At 37.9% G+C, this 22,554-nt stretch overlaps 1 protein-coding gene across 1 annotated transcript in view; it reads right to left on the bottom strand.

Annotated features, from left to right (window-relative positions):
* Positions 1-22,554, bottom strand: part of lhfpl7 (LHFPL tetraspan subfamily member 7) — a 163,609-nt gene continuing 141,055 nt past the window's right edge. The window contains exon 3 of the mRNA XM_011483716.4: positions 1-3,299. Coding sequence (XP_011482018.1) covers positions 3,073-3,299 — 227 coding nt within the window. The 3' untranslated portion in view covers positions 1-3,072. The remainder of the gene's footprint in view (positions 3,300-22,554) is intronic.

Raw genomic sequence — 22,554 nt, forward strand, 5'->3', positions numbered from 1 at the left:
TTTTTGTAAGTATTTTTATTACAAACATCACACAACAACAAACATTTCTTTAGAAGTCAGTTCAGATAGAGCAAACACAAGAAAAATGATTTCCCTTAAAGAATACTTTTGAAAAAAGAAGTTAGGAATGACATGATATCAAGAACAGTTTATTTACAGTCAAACATCACAATGGAAAAAAACAAAACAACAAAATAATAATACTAGTCTATCAAAAGGGTTTTTACCAGTGCTGAGACTTACGCACAACAGGTCAACAAACAGAAAGACGAGCCGATGCAGCCACGCCCCCGTCCCCACACAGCCACTCACACTATGAGGTCCACTACAATACCAACAACTCCTCTCTGGATCAGCTCTCAGAAATGGCTACAAAAACACAGTCATTTGTCAGGACATGTCGCTATGGAAACCTCAAACTTGAAATCACGGACAGTTTATTCTGTAAACTTTAAACCAGAATGTTTGTTTATTTTTATTTTTTACAAATATGCACACAAACGTCCACTAGAAGAGGAAGTCAGGCTTCATGAAATTGGCAGTGTACAAGACGGGTAACGAGGAAAGTTTTGGTGCAGGGAGGATGACTGGAAGGGTCCAAAAACTGGTCAACAAAAACATCAAAGCATTAGCCTACAACCAAGCAAAATATTTATGCTCTCCTTCCCCAAAAACAAGGAAGTCAGCAGTTTATCAAATTTGTTTAAGTAATCCAGCTCTTCTAGATTACTGGAGAAGAACCTAATATGCATCCCCGGATGCTTTTTTATGTTTTTCCACTGACAAATCTATCATTTCAATGATTATTTGAACAGAAAGTGATGCAGTATTTGATGTTCCACCAATCAAGAAAATATGATTTTAGATGAAAGGGTGCTAGAGACTCAGTCAGTCAACTGTATGACCCAGATGTCAGGACGTCTGTAGACCTTCACAAGTCTGGAATGGGTAACAAGACCATCAAAGCGGTTTGGTAAGAAAATAGCATTTAGATTAATATGCTGCTGGAATAAAAGAAATGACTTGTCAATCTTAATCTGGGACTTTTATACATAACTATGTGAAGTTTAGCTGATCAGACAGATACCAGTTAGGTGGGAAGGGATTTCAGGGATTCAGAGGTGAACTGTGTTGTGTTCAGACAAGACCCTCTTTCAACTCTCCATGTTTGGAGGGGGAATGCTCCCAATGACTGCAAAGACATCACTGATAAGAAATGAAACATTGCAGTTTGTAAATTATACATAATTATCCATCACATATCCGAATAGAGCTATGAAAGGAAAAGCCTTCAACATTTCGCATCAAGCCTCTTTCAACTGTAGGTGGTGGACATGCACTAGTAAACAGTAGAAAAGGAAAAAGTAGCCCCTCCCTGCTTGTCCAGTGTGAACACCATGGGCCTAATACAGTTCTGGTTTGTCTCTGACTTCAAAGTTGTCATAAATAGATAATGAAACATACTAAACAACTAAGAATGGTGTAAAGCTAAGCTTTTTAACATGGTAGTCAATGAGACTGTGCTCCTTTCTAACACCAGATTTCAGTGGTCATTTGAGGAACTGCAACATTTTATTAAGAAAGTTTGTTTAAAATGCAGAAACTGAATTTGGTGGAAGTTCAATCCTGCAAGAAATGAACATGAGTTTAGCCAGAAAAGTCATGTTAATGAATGGGAAAAATACTTATTTCAGTCCTTAAAATAAAGTTATGAGCTTTTGGATGTTTTTCTTTTACATTTGTCTTTAACTCTGCAATTTTATCCTTAAAACCATGGAATCATTTATTGTCAGTGGGCAAACGTATAAAACCAAGTAGAGACAAATACTTTTTCCTTCACAGAATGTGTGTAACGCATAGATGAACAAAGCAAAGTTATGCTTTAGCGAATTCTCCATATGACATGAGAAAAACATGCATGTCATAATGATGCAGTTTTACTTACTCTACCTTTTTCTGGACTAATGGCATAAAAGTCACACGGGTCCAACGCACAAACTTCACTTTCCTCTCCAGAAATTACTGCTTTTCCTCCAGAACATCTTCTCAACTCCAAGAGGTCGTACTGCATCAAGTAAGGAAACACTTTACCGCTGACAGGAGCAAAGTGGGAGAAAATAATGAAACATCGCACAAAAGCAGCTAGTTTTTTTTTTTAGCAGAAAATAACCTGATCAGGTATTAGAATCACGTCTTGGTTATGTTAGAAGGCACATGTGGTCAGATCACATTTAAAGTCCAGCTCAATTGTTCTACCGCTAACAAACGCCATCCCATCATGCATTACTGATCAAATTTTCTTCATTTCCCTGCCTTTTTCTCTAACGTTTTTTCCTGAATTACAGTTTTTAGTATTGTGTGTTATGAACAGAAAGAAACAAGCGAAGGACATCACACAAACAAATCTTGGAAAACAGATTAACACATGTTGGATCCCAACTTTTTTTTAAAATCTTTTTTTATTTTTTTTTTTGCTCTCCTGAGATGGAGGCAGTTTTCAGTTCAGCTGCTGCACCGCTTGTCCATTTCATGGTGACAGTTTGTAAATCCAGCGTGTTTGCAAGTCACACGGGTTCTTCTTGAAGTTACTCCCTCCAAGATCTTCCGGCTGTACATTTTAGAAAACATCACGGATCTGCTGCTCGATCCAGATCACACGGACATGACTTTGTAGATGCAGCTCCCTCAGGGTTAATTCTCAGCTCTGTAGATCCATAAATGTTCCTGCCCTTTAATGCCTCTATTGCCTCATGGTAAAACTGAAACATCATGAAACAGAGCCGTAAGGCCGTGTGACGCCACACTGACCTTTTGTTCAGTTGGTGTCGGATTTTACCCACTTTAAAGGGTCTGCTTTCTCCCATATTTCTCTTCACTGCATTATCTCCTTAACTGACATAAAAATGACAGATATGTCAATCTAAATAACAAATCATCACCATTAAAGAAGGTTACTTATAATTTCATTTTCTTGATGCAGGAAGACGGAGTTTGCAGCTGTTGCTTTCAGCTTTACCTATGCCTTTTAAGGTGTGACGTTGTTGCCGGGGCATCAGGAGATGGCAAAAGGAACTATAACAGAGTGGGCAAAGGGGTGGGGGACAGATGCTCCTTTGGGGCATATTTGGCAAAGAAGGGCAAGAAAACGGTGAGCATGACTCCGACAATCGCCAGCATGTAGCCCCAACCGATCTGGCACTCGCCGGCATGGTAGATGTCGGAGTCTCCGCAGAAAGAGCGGACCAGTGAGGAGTTAAGGCCGAAAGGGTAGATCAGCAGTCCTGCAGCCATGATGAATACTGCAGAGAGGAAACGAAAGACAGTCTGTTAGAGGGGGAAAAAAGATGGACCGGCTGTTGAAAACCTAAAATATAAAAACTTTAAAAAAAAAAAAGAAAACTAAGTGAAATATTATATAGATTGCTTACATCATTCTTTTTATTTATATTTTTATTTGGAAGGGATATCAGAAAAAAATATTCGTAATAGAAAAAGAAGTTTAAAAAAAAGAGAAAGAGATAGAATAAAAGTACAGAAACATGCATATCCATACTTGTATACATACACAAACATATACATAAATATCATTCTTTTAAAAATAAAAAGTAAAACATAGACGTGTGACTAAAACAGCTCTCTGATAACACCTGTCCCATACATAAATAGATATGACTTTGTGGTGAGTTTTTTCTTAACTGTCATTTTACTATGCTTTCCATAAAGACAATATGATATATAAGGTGCATTTTAGTAGCAGCTGTGAACCTCTGGGTGGCAGTAGAAGCTTTAAGAAAACACTTGGATACATTATAACAAACAATTATGACAACCTTGATCATCTTTTCAAAAGTCACCTTGATGACTTATGAGCATCAGTGTATCTTGCTCAAACTTTGCAGTGAATGGCTTTTCAGTTTTTAAACATGTCAGAAGACACTAGGGATGCCACAAGTCCGAAACTGAACTATACGTTACACCATTGACCGAATTGTGTGGAAAGTGAATCGTTGCATCCCCTCTCCATGCATCCCCACTCCATTCCAGTATGTTTATGTTAAAATTGTTGAGCATGTGTTGTGCTGACTTAAGAAGAATTCATTTTTTATTGTTTGATTACATCACACCAGGCTTAGTATGAGCCAACTGAAAAGTTTTTCTTCATTGGTATTTGCTTATCAGAAAAGGAAAAAAAGGATTTTTCTGAATTTTTGTTTTGTTATACATAAATCATATATCAAGCCAAAACAAAACCATAATCCAAAAGTCACATTTTGAACCGAATTGTGAAGAAAGTGTGTAGTTGCATCCCTAAACGGAAAATCCGGGGATCATGGAAAAGACGTTTCAGAGGAGACAAACTTTTGCTATCAGACAAAGAAAACATCTGAGGAGATTGCCTGTTTTCCTTTGCAACCAACCAACCAACCAACCAAAAACCAATCAATCTTTATACAGCACCTTTCATACTTGTTACAGCTCACATATGTCCATCATCTAAGGAGGTACTTCTAAAACAGATGTAATAACTGTCCATCTGATCATTGGAAGCTGAAGGGAAAGTGAGGAACATGTAACTGTAAGATATGAGGTGAAGGGATGAAGTGATGCAGCCATCCTTCCATTTGGTTTTCACTGCAACTAAACTTCAGTTTTGGAAAGTCTGCAGGAAATAAATGTCTGTGCTGCCACTACACCACAGTCACTTTCCCATCTTTCAGTGTTAGTATGCTTGATGAAAAAAGTCCCCATTTTGTAGGTTTGACAAATAACAACCATACAGGTAAAACGTTGTTCAGTATTCCTACACCATAAGAGCACAAAATCTTACCAAGTATTTTAGTCTAGTTTCTAGATTAAATATTTGATCAAACTTGACATCAAACAAAACTAAGTTACTGGTAACTTTTCTGTGTTATGCAACACCAGGTTTTAAGACAGTACATCTTGAAAATCTTGTTGAGTCATTGAAGTTTTAAAACACCCTATTTTAAACAAAATCTCTACTTAAACGTTTTTTTTTTGTTTTTTTTTACTTTGTATCATATTTTTTAAGGTGATGTTTTATTTGTGAGTGGTTTCAAGACAGATTTGCTTGATTTAGGAAATTGGACAGTTTTTTTTTTACTCCTATCACAGTACAAATGCATTCAACAACAGCACACCAAAATCATTTTTAGGGGAAATTTGTTTTAAGATGTGCAGTTCTGGTTTTACTTTAACCTCTTAAGATCTCAACCACATGGGTGGACGTCACATTTTTGGTTGCACTACCACAGTAGTTATTTCTACCTAACTAGGGTCCTGTGGAAGAGGAAAAAAAAACAACTCAGGTCTTAAGAGAGCAAGATTGGTAGTTGGACAGTTGTAGAACCGAGAGGGTATGAAAATATCTATTTTAAAGAATTCCATTCACCAAAGAAATATATCTAAATATGAGTGTATCGCAACTCATTTTAAAGACCCTCTCTGATAAAAATCCTGTTTTTTGAGTTTTTGGTATGTATGCGTGACATTTCTCTTATGAAACAAATGTAATAAAAAATCATTTAATTTTTGTATTCTTGAGTATTTATGCTTTTAACTGCTGTCAATCAAACTGTCGCAAAGGTGCTTTGTTTGAAATAAGGAGGAGTGCATGCATTGCACAAGCTCCCTGATCTGTCCAGTCCAGTGTGCACATCAGCTCAGATCTAGAAGAGAAGATGGCACATTGCTGCATAGCCAGCATGTATTTAAATGCGTCCAAGGCTGAATTTTGTTGTCAGCCGCACGTATTTAAAATTGAACTTAAATTTAAAGTCCCATTGGCTGCGTAATGTGTTCTCCACATTAGGGTTCTCTCTCTAACCGAGTTTGAAAGCTTGCTGTCCTGAATTTAACCAGAGAGGGTAAAAATTTAAACAAAAATAAAATCAGGGGACCTTATAATTATTATCTCGATGAAAATGAGAAAAATTTTATAAAGTTTTTGAGGCCCAAGCAGGCTGGCCCCTCATCCCGCAGTGGGTCTCTGTCTGGCCGGCAGAACATCTGAAGTGATGTTCTGGCATAGTGATTGGAATCGCTCCAGCTCCATCTGCCCTTCGACAGACTATCTAGGGTGTAGCCGCCTTCGCCCAACAGCCGGGTACTGTTCACTAAAGTACTGTTGCGCGATTTGGTTCAGACAACCTTTGTGCTACACCCATCGCTCAAATCTCACCGCCAGAACTCAGATCGCGAATGTACCATTGACTTAACATTAAAACAGTTTCATTTTATTTGCTTTGGAAGTGAATTCAGTTCAATCTGCATGAGCTAGCATCAAATCAGTTATGAACCACAGCCAGTGCTGCTTACTGGTGAAATGTGGACTAAATTATAATGTAATTTAAAACATTTTTCATGTTCTTATCAAGCAGGGTCTGGTACACACATTCATTTTGTCATTCCACACGTTGGTCAAAAAGTGTCGATTTGAACCCAAAAATATGTCACTTTTTACCGATTTTTTATGGCCAAAGAAAAACCTTTAAAAAATAGAGACTGTCAGTCGGTGTCAATTGTGCTCCCCCCTTGTGTCAAGCACTTCACTAATGTAAACCGTTTGCAGGTGGAGATCGATGACAGGGCTACTCAGATCAGCACCACTTATACCACTTATCACTTATAACAGAGGAAGACATCTCATATTCCGTGTGTTTTAACTTTGTTAGCCAAAACATTTCCCCAGTGTAATTTATTTTCAAATGATTACAAAAATAAAAACAAGTTTGGATTTTAATTTCCTTTATTTAAACACAATGGCATGTAAAGCAACAGGAAAGCACAACCAAATAATCAATAGTGGAATAAACAGGAGGCGTTTGCCTCGAACAAATGTCAGCTGCAGTTAGCAGAGTCAGAGCCGGATTGTGTCAAGCAGACTGTGACGCTTTTCAAGGCGGTAATGTAGGTCAGATAAGCTGCAGCGCGGTCTGATCAGATTTCTGCAAACCTTTAATGAGAGAGGAAGTCCTAAAAACTATAAAATCCTCCTCAAATTAGAGGTTAACTCCAAATGGATCAATCTAATCCTTTGAATCTAAAAGTTAGATAAATTGGATTCACACATCCTGAAAAGGGAGTCTGTCTCATTTTGGAGCGTCACTTTTGGAAGACAGATCCTACAGATTTGAGTTGTTAAAAGTTTGATGTCATCTTTTGTGTTTCTTAAAGAATCTTCAGAAATATGACAACGTTCTTCAAAATAGTAGATTGGATTTAAAAGAAAATAAGCACAGAGTTGGACTGCAACTTCCATTTGGTCATTTGTTAAGAAATTCATTGATTAGTTTTAGGATTAGTCAATTAGTTGTAAAGAAGTAGACAGAAAGTACTTTAATTTGTTTTTTTTTTCGTGCTAAACAAAAGACAAGATGTTTTTAATTGGATCTAAAAGCCATTAGTTGCACGACTGCAGTAAAAAGGATTTGATGTCTAGACAGTAAAGAAATCAAGTCATTTTTAAAATGAATTTTACTCAAATTTTTTCCTTCACATCTGTTATAAAGATTGATGGTTTGGTTTATTTTGGAAGCTTTTAGCTTCAATTGTATTTGTTTAAAAGAGTGCACGGGGCCTGATTGCAATAGTTTTGGATGAACTACTGGACGGGGGGACGGCAGTAGTCAGATGGCTCTGATAATAACATTTATAGGGTTTTCAGCTAATTCATCAATAAATTAATTGATTAGTTAATGAGTCAGATTATGTAATTGGAATTCATTTCTGTTTATTTTAGTAAACCACAACAGTAAAAAAAAAAGCAAAAAGGATCTCAGATTTTTTTTTTTGTACTACTCATTTGCCTGACAGTTAATGGGATAGGCTCCAGCAACCCCCGTGATCCCAAAAGGGATTAAGCGGGTTAAAATGATGGATGGATGGCTTCACAAATTACACAGACAAAACGTTTTTACCTCGTGTTTTATGTTTTTATTTTATCATTTTAATCTTTAAAGATTTTTTTTAAGTGTGAATGCCAACACACAGCTAACATCTTGCCATTTTTAAATTCAAATTCAACTTACATATAAAACATATAAAAAACAAACAAATAAAAACATAAAAAGCCAACACATACACATCCCACAAGTGCAATCAAAATAAATTGAATCAATTGTTAATAAAATGTTTAAAATCAAATAAAAACACGTGGACAAGTAAAAACTGCATGAAGGCTGTACTAAAAAGATGAGCTTTTGTTAACTTATTTTTGTAAACTCCACAGTGGATGAAGCCGTCACGTCATTAGGCAGGCTGTTCCACAGGCGAGGCCTATGGTCCCCTCGCTGTGGGATTCTGTTCTGACTTTTGGGACCACCAGCAGTCCCTCAGGGCTCTGGGAGGGTCATAAACTAAATGTAGATCTGATGAAAATGAACCTTAAAATCAATTCTAAAGCTGAGGGAACCAGTTCAAAGATTTCAAAATTGGAGTAATTGAACAAGTTTTGAACAAGCTGCAGGCGATTGATTTTTCTTAACGCCAGAAAGAAGAGCATTACAATAATCTATCCTAGATGTTATAAAAGCATGGATTAATATTGCAGCACTGGCTTTGGAGAGAAAGGGTCTCACTCAGTTGATGTTTCTAAGATGATAAAATGCAGTCTTTGTAACTTGGTTTGTGTGTGCTTTACATGTAAGATCTCCATCTAAAAGAGGTGTCTGACTTTACTGCACACATTCAGGTTAAAAGTTGATAAGTAGGATTAGATGTTTTCTCTCTCAGCTTCAGGACTGACATTTAACATATCTGTTTTGTCTTGATTGAGCTTTAAAAAGTTATCTCCCATTTAAAACACAACTTAAAAGGTCATCAATGGGTCCCAAGTCATCAGGAGACACAGCCACATATAACTGGGTGTCATCAGCATAACTATGAAAGATTATGTTATGTCTCCTGATAACATCACCAAGTGGAAACATGGTTTTTAACCAGTGAGCATCCCCACAGGGGTTTTTAGATTATCCGCTTTGTTTATAACAGAAAGTGTTTTGTGTTAACGTTTATTTACATTTAAAATGCATTTACATTATGAAATGCTAATGGGCACTTTTAATAATAACAAAATGTTTACATGATAGCAACATCACCACCATTAGTTCCTAATTTATTTTAGGCAACACATGTAACACACACCGCTACAGTAACAGGTAGCAGATCAGTGTAAGACAGAAAAAAGGACATGAATAAAATGTTAAAGTTTAGTTCCTGTCCTGTTTTTTAATCGCTCTTGTTTGCAAAGGGATCACATGGCATGGTTATTTTTGTGACGATTATTGACTGTATATGAGAACTGGACTGAGTGACCCCACCCAACTCGCTTTTCAAACAGGAAGTACCTGCTGGTTCCAAGAAGCCAAACTCCCAAAGACTTCTATAGAGAAATAAACAGCTTTTACTCAGACTAACCATTCTTGCTCTGGTAACATTTTTAACATGTAATAATCCTCGTTTTTTTAATGATGTTTTTTTCTGTAGTGCAAGTCTTGTCTTGTCAAGAATGGTTGCCATGGAAACATTGACTTAGACCAATCTGGACCAAGTACTGCTTACTGACGCCGTCTGGCTCCTACATGGCGTGACCCACATCGCAAAAAAAGTGGTTGATTAAATTGACTTCATTTGGTCCCACTCTATGGGGGACGTCTGACTCACTCAGTCCAGTTGTCATATACAGTCAACGGCGAAAGAATAAATCGAAACAGCTAACCACATGGTAAATCTTAATAAACTGTCTGCTTACAAGAAGGAAAGTTTAGCTCAGCCAGAAGAATTAAAGTGTGGAATGTGTCATCTTCAACTGCATGAGTAATGCTGACAGTCATAAAGGTCTGTGGATGATAAGACTCAGAATAATGGAGAGCCCTCGAGTCAGGCGAGCGTTAATGCGTTCCAGTTTCATGAAAACGTTCCACACAGGGCCAGAGGCAGGACAGACTCTCAAGGTGTGGAGTTCAAAAGAACAAAAGCAGAAGCTCCTCTAAAGTGACACCCTCTTCCTGGTTCTACCTTTCTACTAGTGGCTGTTGTCATATTACCTTAAGGAAACCATTATATGTTTTGCTGCAGAATTCGGTGATCTAACTAAAAGCTACTTCCGTCTGTTTCATTGTTTTTTTTAGTCTTCTTATCAAGAATCCTTTTATTATTCCGGTTCCTCATGACTCCCATCTTGCCTGAGTGCACTCCTCATTAGCGTTTAAGGGAGTGTGTACTTCAGACAGAGTAAAATATTGATTTACAAAGCCGAAGCAGCCAGAGACGTCACTTTTTTTTGCCTGTTCTTCATCTGTGGGCTCCACAGGCCTTTGTAGGGACTGAGCATAAAAAAGACTTATTTACATGCTTCTTGTTGTTTTTGCAGGTATTATCGTTGTTTTGCCGTGGACAAATCTGTCCACGGCAAAAGTAGAATGGAAGAAGAAGGAACAATAAAATATTCCAAAATGAAAACGCAATGACTAATTTCTAACAATCCATTCCAGCTGTTATTATTTTAATGACCGAGTTAACCTTGGGTTTTTGATTGTCTCTGTGGTGTAGCAAGAAATGGAAATCTGCCCTCTGACATGGTGGAACAGGCTCACAGCAGTAAAACCAGAGAAAGATTGAATAAAACTTGGGGGGCAAGGAGGTGTGACATAACATAGCAACCAAGTGTGACAGTGAAGCACTTTATAAACATAGAACTCTTAAAGCAGAAACCTTTGATTTAGCGTATTACAGAAACCTAGAAAAATATTTATAAAACATTTCTGGGTAAAAACTTAAATTTAATTTAATGAAATTCAATATAATATCAGATTTCTCTCATATTTATTTCTTAATTTTGTTCAATAATTTATCTAAATAGAAACTAAAAATGTGACTGTGAAGTAATTTAAACCTTTTTATTTTTACTTTTTGATTTCAACATTTTCAGGAAATAGGAGTGGACTTTCCAATATGAATTGATGCAAATAATCCAAAACCAGGACTTTGTCAGTCAATTTGTCAGTCAATCCAAGAAGTCATTGTTAAACGGCTAAGTTCTCTTTTATGCAGTCTCATCTTGGACTGGAAAGTTCCTTATCCAGTCCATCCATTACAGAGTATATATTGTTTGCCCATTTGTTTCCATTCAGATAAAGTTTCTGACCTTTTGTTTTTTAGAGTTATAACTAGCCCCTTACAATATATCGCAAATGTATTGTTATCGCGATATCAAGCTGTGCGAAAGTTGAGATAAATGGTCATCTTAAATGTGTAAAAAAAATCTTATGGCAGCTTGAAGTATTTACCGAATCAAATAAATCCCTTTATGCATTTGACCAATCGGATGGAGCCCTTTACATCATTGACCAATCGGATGGAGCTCTTTACATAATTGAGCAATCGGATGGAGCCCTTTACATCGTTGACCAATCGGATGGAGCCCTTTACATCGTTGACCAATCGGATGGAGCCCTTTACATCGTTGACCAATCGGATGGAGCCCTTTACATAATTTACCAATCGGATGGAGCTCTTTACATCATTGACCAATCGGATGGAGCTCTTTACATCATTGACCAATCGGATGGAGCCCTTTACATCATTGACCAATCGGATGGAGCCCTTTACATCATTCACCAATCGGATGGAGCCCTTTACATCATTGACCAATCGGATGGAGCTCTTTTATGTTAGACGGTCGCCTCCTATGTAGACAGGGGCCATTTGGAGTGTAATTTAAGTTATTTTATTTAAATTAAGCTGCTGCGGTGAAATGGAAATGATTTATTTAGTTGTTTTGCTATTTGTTCATGTGTTGCAAGTTATATCGTCATTGCAATATCAATCATTAATATCGCAAGTTGTGAGTTTCACTCATGTTGTGCAGTCCTGGTTAAAACTTTATTAACAAACAAGATAGTTTTGTTTTTGCTTTTAACTATGTTCTTACTTTAAAATCTATTTATTTAAATGTTGGTGCACAGCACTTTTACAAATATGGCGTTTTAACCACTTTATTAATAAAGTTTGAGTTCTTTTTTTTAAGTAATGTAAAATGAAGTCTTGCTGCTAATGGTGTAAAATAATGAACCATTATACCTTTTTTAAAAAGGAGATTATTGCAAGGAGTTTCAGTCTGAATCTTTTCAATGTTATCTTTAAAGTTAGTCATGAATTGTTAACTTTGCTTGATGTGTAATAATTACTTGTTGGTTTTGTGGATTCCGTCTTTAAAGCGATGAAAAAGTGTGTTTTTTAAGCTCAGAATCAATATCATTTCCATGTTCTAACAAATTAATAGAGCTTTTAGGAGAAATTTCAGACTTAAAAGCTTTACTTTAGTCCTATCAAATAGGCTAAAGTAAAAATAGGCTCAACAAAACTAAATGTAGCAATATAAATGCTGAAATGTGGGTGGTGCTAGTGGGTCATGTGACCATGCCTTTCTTTCTTTTTTTCTGCAGACTTTTATGCTCCAAAATATTGAGTCACAGCTTTGATGGTGTTGTGTTTTATAGCATTGATGAAGTGCGTTGATTCACTAAAGACTTTGACAGCATGTAAAGAACGTTTAATCACGATGAGGTTTTGGACCTGCACTTCTTCGTTTAACATCATTCTGGTTAATTAATTCACTTTTCCCTTTCTGTTTATAATGTTGGTTTTATTTATATCCTTAACTTCAATTAACCTGCGTCATCCAATTTAAAATCCAGACAGCAGGAAAATAATTATGGTATTACATATTGGATTTATATAACAAAAGAATGACTTGAAATAGTAAAAAATTAAGGCAGTTGGGAATGTAAGGTGAACACAGAGCTGACCAGTTTATAAATAGAAATAAATCCAGCCCTCTACATGGCAACAAATAATTAAAATGTGTCAGAAGTGACTAATGCCTGCAGCTACTGTAGGATGCTAGCAGTTGCACACACAACCAGAAAATTGTTAAAGGAAGTGGCACAGGTTCCCTTTGGCTGTTGTTTGTTATCTCGTGTCGTCAGCACTCACCTCTGACTCTCACACCCAAAAGAAAGCTCTTATCTACCTGCTGTGCCGTCCCAACACGAGCATTATCTGCAACTACCGTTCACTTCAAAGACAGACACCACAGCGCGCATGAGACCTCAGCCGTCTGCAAACCCATTTGACTCGCAAGGAAAACAACACACAAGCCGGAGGAGAAAAAAACGCCTCACATTTTTCTCCTTTGTCAAGCCTTGCTCAGTTAAAGTTGCAGGCGAGTTCAAGACAAAGACAAAATGAGGCCACTAAATCTTGACTTGTCAGCGCCGGGCTTATTTGTTTGTGTTATGGGACAGGTTGGTTTGGCGGGAAACATATGGAGGGAAAGCTGTGGAATATGGCTTCATTACAAACAGTTCCAAAGCTCCTGGACAAGTCTTCTTTTGCAGGTTTTTTTCTTTGCCAACTTCTTTATTACATAGTTGTTTCTGTAACTTTAAAGGCTCCTTTTTGTTGTACTTAAACACCCACTTGTAACTATGCAAAAGTGTGTGTTTGCAGGAAAACATGGCTGTAAATTGGATAGATTAGTCACTGTACGTGTTCATTGGAAATGGGTGCCTTGACTTAACGAAGCATAACAAAGCGCTGTAAAAACACTGTTGCGAGGAAATTGACTTTTTTTTTCCCCTGGCCACACACAAGCAGCATTTCCATTTTCCACTCAGAGGAACAGAGATGGGACTGGATAATATCTGTTCTCTGTCACAGTGAAGCTTTTGGCCCCCATCAGAGTCACCATCAGCTTTGAAAGAAAAATGAGCTGAAACTCTGAAGCGCTCAACAAACAGGCTAAAAGAAACAATCTAGCCTCACATATGGAAACGCACAACATCTTCTCTTTGACCCCTCTGTGTGCTCACAGGGAGACGCAGCAGCACAGGAGATTAAAGTTTCGGAATTGGCGGAAGTTGAACTTTGTCTGCAATAAATCTCCAGGTAGTCAGCTGGGACCTGGCGAAGCACTAACACAACCTGCAGGGTCTCCATCCTAATGTGATGAGCAGCACTCTGGTCTGCACACCACAGTCATGTTGATAATTACGCCCTGGGTGCCTCTGGGAAATTATGCTAATGATGCTCCTCCAACAACCTACATGTCGGAAAACTTCTGGCTTAAGGTGATGATGTAGAGAGCAGCGAGGAAATCTGTTAAATGTGTTACAGAGAGAGAAAAGTTCAGTGAAAGTAATGGATATGCTTCTATTTGTTGTTGCATTTCCAAATACTTAAATGGCTATTTTATTAAAACTGCAACTTTATTAAAAAAACAATTCGGACGCCCCAAAACGTAAATGAGTACAACTCTGCAAACCGTTTCAGTCCAGATACCTTACCATGCCGGGTCCGTGGTCCCAACTACTAATATTTCTTTGTTTAGTGTGATTGACACTCTAGCCGTTAAATAGTTCGGCTCCAAGGAAGGGTTCTTTTCTGGGGTAGGGGGCGGCTGTAGTGCAGAGGTAGAGTGGTCAACCTCTGATCGGAGATTCACAGGCTGGGTTCCTGTCTTATCTGCCCATACACACTAAATCCCACATTACACCTGGTGGTTACGGGTTGGCACCAGTGTTAGGCAGTGGAGCTGCCATCGGTGTGCAAATGTGGGAATGGAACTGTGACTGTAAAGGGCTTATGGCCTCAAAGGAAGGTAGAAAAGCGCCACATATAAGCATACGCCATTTACAACTCAACCCTTAAAGAGATGTCCCTGGCGACATCTAAACAACACAACCCCACCTGTAACTCTTCTACCGTTCACATGGAGAAAAGCTTTGCACCGATATCCAACACATTACTACCATCAAATTTTGCATGTCAGCATAAAGCTGTTTTTCTGCGCTGGAATTACTTACATTATTTGAAATAATAGCTGATGAGTTACAGAAGTCAAAAGAAAGTCAACATTGGAGCTAAAGCTCTGGTGTTGTAGGGTTAACTCTGGTCCTCAGGATCTCCCATCATGCTTGTTTTTCTTTTGTTACTCCACCAAAACACATCTGATTCAGTTAATCAAAGTCAGAAAAAGGTCAGTGTCAGGAACTGTTGATGTGTTAAAGACCTGAAAGGCAGAAGATCAGGCTTGCTGGCAGAAACTTAGACACAGTAAAACCAATAAAGTGACAAAACAGATGACCTGATATTGAGGAACTGAAAAACAGACCCTAAATACACTTAGGATCAGTAACACAACCAATACAGCTGTGGATAATAGACAATCTAAACTTGGTTTGATCGACAGCACAAACTTGAACCAGAACACGACAAGAACTGAGGAAATATCACAAACGATCTAAACCAGACTGCACATCCAATTTTTGGAAGCAGGTGTTTTTGAGCAGGGAAATTAGAAAACACAGAGCATAATGGGTCTTTAGTGGAGAAAGACGATATGTGTAATGGTGGCAAAACATAAAAGGAAGAACAAATGTAAAATTTGGCTGTAAAAATTGAAGAGGATTTGTGTGCTTTTTGACAGCTGGCTTAATGAGATTTCATCATAGAGTGGCTATCCATTCGCTGTAATGGATGCTGCATTCTCCCATAGTTACAAAGATGAGTCAAAGGGCCTCCTTCCTGTGGGTTGATTTGTATTTTGTTTTGGGGAAAGTGATCCAAACTATTCCCAATTCCCCTTGATCATTTTTTTTAAACATTATTTTTTTCTTCTTTTTTTTCTATTTAAAATTGTCCTTAATGTTTTCTGGATCACTTCATACCCTCAGAATTATTGTGTCAGTTCAGCAACTGAAAGCAAAGAGTGACTTCCCAAACACCCAAGCATTTTCTGTGTGGAAGTAAAAAGCTGCTGACCTTGAGATGCACCGATATGAAATGGAAAGATAGTGAGGGAGAGAGGGATTAGTGGGCCGACAAAATAGCTTTTGCTATCTTAAGTCTGTCTGAGCATTGGTCAGTCGGATTCGAATAATAAGACTTTTTATCACAGTCCTTTGGTCACTCAACAGGCTCCAGAGGTGGATCAAACCTTCCAACATGAATAAAGTTATTAGGATGTTCTGTTTTATAGTCATTAGGAAGCTTTACAAACATTATGTCTGTTTGACTCGTAATGTAGCCGATGAAGACTACTATTTAATTTGCTTGTCACAGTTCACACCGGGCATGTGACGTGTGTTCAGCATATACTGTTCACACTGGACCGTTGCTACTCCATACTAGCACATGTCCGCCACCTACAGTTGGCTTGGTTATGAAATGTCAAAGCGGTGTAAATCTGGTGAATCTTGCTCCAGGATTTTTCTTTTACACTTCTATTCTGATTTATGAAAGACTTGGTATCATAAAATTCCAACTGAACTCAAACCGCAGTTATTTATCTCTCCTTTAAACAGTTGGCCCTTCCGTGAATTCAAAATTAAATACATCTCATACTCATACATCACTACCAAATCCAAGTCAAAGTTGAACTGGTTTCACCTTGAACGTACGTTCAGTGGTCATGCGTCTAGCAGGTTAAGCCAGAAAACTTAAAATCTTGTTAAGCAATGCGTGAACATAAAAGTTTTGCGTTTGCATTGACTTTTCTTTGGAAGTGTCCGCATGTATGCGTGTTCCCGGGACCAATGTGAACGTAGCATTTGTCTCAACTCTAGAAAGCAAAGCCACCCATAGAGAAGGGTCTTGGTTTTTTTATACAAATGAATTGTGGATCAGTTTCATGACAGTGTAATTGTAGGTAACAGTGCTGTTTGCTATGAGGAGAAAAAACAACTGAAAGTACAAGTCTGTTAAAGTTAGATCCAAAGAAAACCTTACAAATGTCATTTATACATTTAGATGACGATGCTTCTAAAAACACTCTAGCCAAAGGATTATCTTGTTTTTCTTAAAGCCTGTTTCCCCTGACTTTTTTCAATCCTTGTTTTGGACAATGCAGACATTTTTTGGCTTTTACAAAAGCGTATGAGTTTACTTTTTTTATTTTGTAGAAACTCAAACAAAAAGGTGGCTGTGTCCATGTGAAATCATTTCATGTTTACATGATTTCTGATGATTCGGATGTCATTGACTGTATTCTTTGTACTCATCAAGTGTAATTTAGCATTAACCAGAGCTGCACAACACGAGGAAAACGTGCGATATGTGAGATTGGGGATTAATATTGCGATAACCATATAATTAGCGGTATATAAACAAAGAGCAAAACAACCAAAAACATCATTCCCATTTCAGTGCAACAGTTTAAAAAGTATACTCCAAATGACCCTCGTCCAAACAAGAGGCGAACATCTAACAAAATAGGGCTCCATCTGATTGGTCAACAGCGTGAAGGGGTCCATCCGATTGGTCAAACGCATGAAGGGATTTATTTTATTCATTAAATACTTCAAGTTGCCATAAGATTGTTTTAACACATTTATGGTAACCATAAATGTTGCTGCTTTTTGTGATATGCATATTGCACAGCTTGATATTGCGATAACGATAAACTTGCGGTATATTGTGCAGGCTTAGCATAAACTAAACTAACTTATCCCTGTTTTAAAATTGCACAAGGCCTCAGGGGTGTTTCTGGATGAGGAAATTAACTGTAAAAGAGAATTTTGCTGGATTTAAAGGCAAGGACAAGCTATGAGATGATGTTGTCACAGAAAGACTGAAGACTAGGTCTTTTATGTGACACTGTTAGCTTGGAATCCACGTAGACAGTCGCTAAAGGTCCGAGTGAGCGTGTTCAGCTGTGTGTCTGGCATTATCCCCCTGATTGTGTTGACAGCCTTTGGCCCCAAGTCTGAGCCCATAATCGTCCCTCGGGTGCAGAAACTGCCTCAGGTCCAAATCAAATGTCAGAGGGGAAAGCCAGAACAACCCCGTGACACTGCTGGATGAGGTTGTATATCCAGTTGTTCTGCGTTACCACGACTCCCATCTGTGTGTCTGAGCGACAAAAGGAAAGGTGCAGCTGCACATGCCACAGTGAATATCACACAAGGTTTGACGTGTTGGTGCGGAGTTTGATGCAACTGCACATGACAGGAAGTGGAACTTTGACCAATGGCCAAAGGGACGACTTCAGATCAAAACAGACCGGAAAGATGACTAGTTGGCTATAAAGACGTTTTTCCTGTAAAAATAACCAGTAAATTGATGTCTCTCTTTTTAAAAAGTTTGTGTCTATTTTTTTAATCCAAAAATACCCCAATGTCTCGAGTTTATTCTTCAAAATAATGATAATAAAAATAAAAGTAAAAACCACATGATCAGAACAGCTAAGAAACACAAAGCTACGCAGGACTACTTAACATACAAATCTAAATATAAAGAAAAAATGCACCATCCAAAACATTAACATGACACCAAGCAAATATAGACAAGTGAAATGGGTGTGCTTTACATAAATTCCTGTTTATTATGAATAACTGACTGTAATTAAAAGTGATAAATTTGTAATGGAATAGGAACTGCTGCAGTATTTGGCATTAAATTTCCCTGAAAAAAAAAGAGATATGGTTGATATATGTGGTAATTTGCATTGCCGGTGGACAGAAATGCTTTGGGTTTGAAATATTTGACTAAACAGTGAATTTTGTTCAGCCCAGCATCCGTTTGAGAAACTGCAGAAAATACACAGAGCACATAATGATTCAGATATATAAAAATAGCATAAATTCATGCTTATTTTCCTTATGATCATAACATATTTTTTAAACTACAGAATCCATTTAAAATGGCTTTTTTCTTTTACACCTTGCAGTTGGAGCTGGCAGGAGAACAGTCATCTACCTTTATATGAAGGAATTTGCATCTGGACAGATTTGAAAAAGTGGAGCCTTGTCAGTGGGGCGGAGGAGTATGAGGTCAAGTCAGGATAAATGTGATGTGCACAAGGAGGCTGTAGACAAAAGAAAACCTGAAGGTGTGCCTTTATGCCTGCTGCTGTTCATTAACTACAAAATGAATACTATTGTTAAACCTGAGATCTGTTTGAGCTGCTGTTTTGCATAGAATCACTGCATCAAAGAGGTCAAACTGTTTCAATGCTCTCTAATCTTGATCATATTTAACTTTGAACCAGCATTAATTTTTGTAATGAAAAAAGGAAACTCATCTGTTAATTGCTGCTCTCCAGCCTTCCTCTTTCTGATGCCACCAGCCATGTGTGATGTGTTCAAGAACGTGCCGAGCGTGGGTTTTTGTATGCACTTTTAGCAAAGCGTTCAAACAGGTCTGTCGCTACCTGATACTAGCGCATAATGCACTCACAGTTGGAAGAAGTTTAGTGAAAAATGTCAAGGTGAAATTTGCTACAGGCTTTTTCTTTCACAGCTCTATTCAGATATATGAAAGACTTAGTGTCATATAAATCTGGCCAGGCAACAAAGGGCAATTATTAGTTTCTCTTTCATGATAGATTTTCAAACAGTTGGCAATTCCATGTTTAAGAAGGCCCAAATCCAAGGCCCTGATTGGTCAAAGTTCAACTGGTTTAACTTTTGATGCATGCTCAATTGTTCCACGTTTTGTTCATAGGACCCGAAAACAGACTTAAAAGTGTAGAGACCCGTGAACCGTAAAGTTTTGAAAACCTGAAACATTCATACATAGACTTTCCATGGTTGCCTCAAACATGAATTTCCAAGCCTGGTGTGAACGTAGCATAACAAAGAAGGTTCAGGTGATGAAGAGGAGGATGAGACTTCTTAAATAAAATCTGTAAACAAATCTCATCAAAGTATTTGGTCTAAATTACCATTTTAAAACAAGTTAACCATTTTCTTCACACCTTATTGGATTGGACAAAGAACTACAGTTACACTTTTTTGTTGCAACAGCAGAAGCAATAAAAAAAATTTCAGCAGAATCCTGGCTAATTAAAACCACTTCCCTAGTCAAAGACTAGTTTTTGGAAAATCTAGCTTTAGTGCTTTTCAGTGAAACAGAGAACAAAGCAAAGCCTTCTCAGTGAGCATATTTACTAAATAAACTGCATCCACTGCTGCCTAGTAAAAATTCAATTGATAAAAAGTAGTTGTAACTGGCGAACCATCTTACCATCGCAGTGGCTAGGATAGGCTGGATGGAGGAAAACAGTTGTGTTATAACTGACCAGCTCAGCAAACAGACATGTCAAACTGAATGACGCAGTGTGCTAACCTTCAGTCAGGAATTTCCAGACATCAATTTCCCATAGCATTTACTAAAGGCAACAATATGCTTGCTATTTCCATTTGTTCTCCTACAAAGGTCATTGGGTGTAAATAAATGGATGCAAAGGGGAGGATAAAGTCAATATGAAGATCCTTAAAGAGGCTTTAATGTCATTTAAGTGGTCTTGTGTCCTGTTGAACATGACTGTGGTTTTGTAGAGAGTCGTAGAAAATCTGTTGTTTATCTGATTTGCAGGTGGTGGGTAGGCCGTGGAAATTTAGCTGAAAAGCTAATTATTAACTAAGCACTGTGCACAGACTTGAGTCATTTTTGAGACACCACCACCCACTGCTACTTTGAAATTATATACCGAAGTATTGCTGTGTTTTCTCGCTACATTATGATTTTTTTGGTAAATGTAGCAGTCTCAGAGCATGGCCATTATATCTTCATATATAGAAGACCTTATAAAGAACACAGGATGCGGTCAGGTGAGACATGGGGCCCCGCTGACTTCTTTAATGAACTCTATACTGCAAAGGCTGCCTGATCCACCAGCATTCAAAGAAAATGGAAACCATTACCCTCAACAGAACCATAGCATGCCACACACTGAGGTGTGCATGTTAGTTGGTAGGAAGCAGATGGCTGAGAGGGAGACACAGCAATGAATCACCAACGGGCAGATTTCTTACTGTGAACAAATAAATGTATGGCACAACAATCTAATGTTTATATGGGGGCTGAGGAAGATTCATCATGGACACACGTGCAGCTTTCAGACAATTTTATAGAATACTTCCAGCAGGAAGCTTCAAATGTTGCTCAGGGTTCACAGCAGCTTCCTTTGTCTGTCAAAGAGCATAAAGCGTGTGGGTCAGTACATCCCTGCGAAGCTCAGCTTTGGTTGAATGGCTCCTATGAGGACTACATCTTTGTCGTGGATTTTTAAACAAGTAAACTTAGCTACTTTTTGAATTGTAAGCGGGTTTCTTTTATCTTTTTGTTTCGCTGCATCTGCAAACCATAATCTAGAAATGTGATAACCCACAAGGACATCACACAATTAAAGCAAAACTTTAGTTCAAGAAAAAGAAAAACTTTGTGGAGTGCTTTTATTTTGAAAGGACAAATTGTGCACATTCTTCTACTGTGGGCAGGACTCTCGAATGAAAGAGTCACTGGCTAAAGTTTGAGCTGCAGATCTGTGGGACCAACCTAATGGAGCACCGCTGAAGACTTCTTGCCTGTAGATCCTTCAGGTCAAATAAAAGCTTCTCTTTTGGCTCCCCATTAGCTTTTTCTGTGCTTTCATAATGTTTCTATATGTTTCAGTGCCTATTTAAGGGGAAAAGATTTGCAATACAATATGCAGACTGTGGGTCAGACTCAGCAATTTTGTGAAATCTAAAGTAGAAATGTGTGGTTTTGAGCCAGAATAGATCTATCTATAGTTTCAAAAGGATATATATGCAGTGGATGCAGTTTACATTTTTGGGAAAGGTCAGGATTTTGCTTGTTTGCTTCTACATGGAGGACAGCTTCATGAACACAATGGTTTATGAAGCTATATTAACCAGTAAGCTGATTCTTAAACATTACAGTTTTCTGTGTACAGTCAGAAGAAAAAAAAGACAAATCCATGTGTGTTTGTAACGTATTTTTCAGGTCCATGTCTGTGCTTTTTTACTGGGCAGCTGTGGTGCAGAGGTAGGGCCGTGGACCTCTGATTGTAAGATTGCAGGTTTATTCCTGCCTTGCCCGCCTATGTGTTGACGTGTCCTTGAGCAAGACAATGAACAATTCTGTGAAACTGCCCTGTTCACTAAAAATGGCAATAAAATACTCCTTGAATCCTTGAATCCCACATTGCCTGTGGTGGTTATAGTGTTCGTCAGAGGAATCTGTGTGTGAATGTGTGTGTAAATGAGACAGTGACTGTAAAGCACACTGGGCTTTCGACGAACGTAGAAAAGTGCTACACAAGTATTTACTATTTACAGTATTGAAATTCATAATCTGATTCCAGTGTTCCCTCGTTTATTGCAAGCGTTATGTTCCAAAAATGACCTGCAATAGGTGAAATTTGCAAGGATTTAAGGTTTACTCCCCACTTTATAAACATGAACATTTTCACACTTTTTCACTAGTTTAAGCTCTCAAAGTTCAAACCTTCGCTGAAAAATAAGTAGAGTTTTTATAGATTGAAAACAAAGATCTGATGCGATCGAAGGTTTATGTGAATGTGGCCAAATGAATACGTTCTGCACTGGAGACACGACGCAGAGGAGATCGACAGACGAGGTCTACAGCCAACTAGGACGCAGAATTCAAGGAACTGTTTAACTATTTATTTTTAATTGATTTGGCGACTAAATAAAGACATAATATAATCCACAATTTTTATAA

The sequence above is a fragment of the Oryzias latipes genome, chromosome 14 (genome assembly GCF_053564925.1).
Source record: "Oryzias latipes strain Hd-rR chromosome 14, Olatipes_Hd-rR_3.1".
Classification (NCBI taxonomy): Eukaryota; Metazoa; Chordata; class Actinopteri; order Beloniformes; family Adrianichthyidae; genus Oryzias; species Oryzias latipes.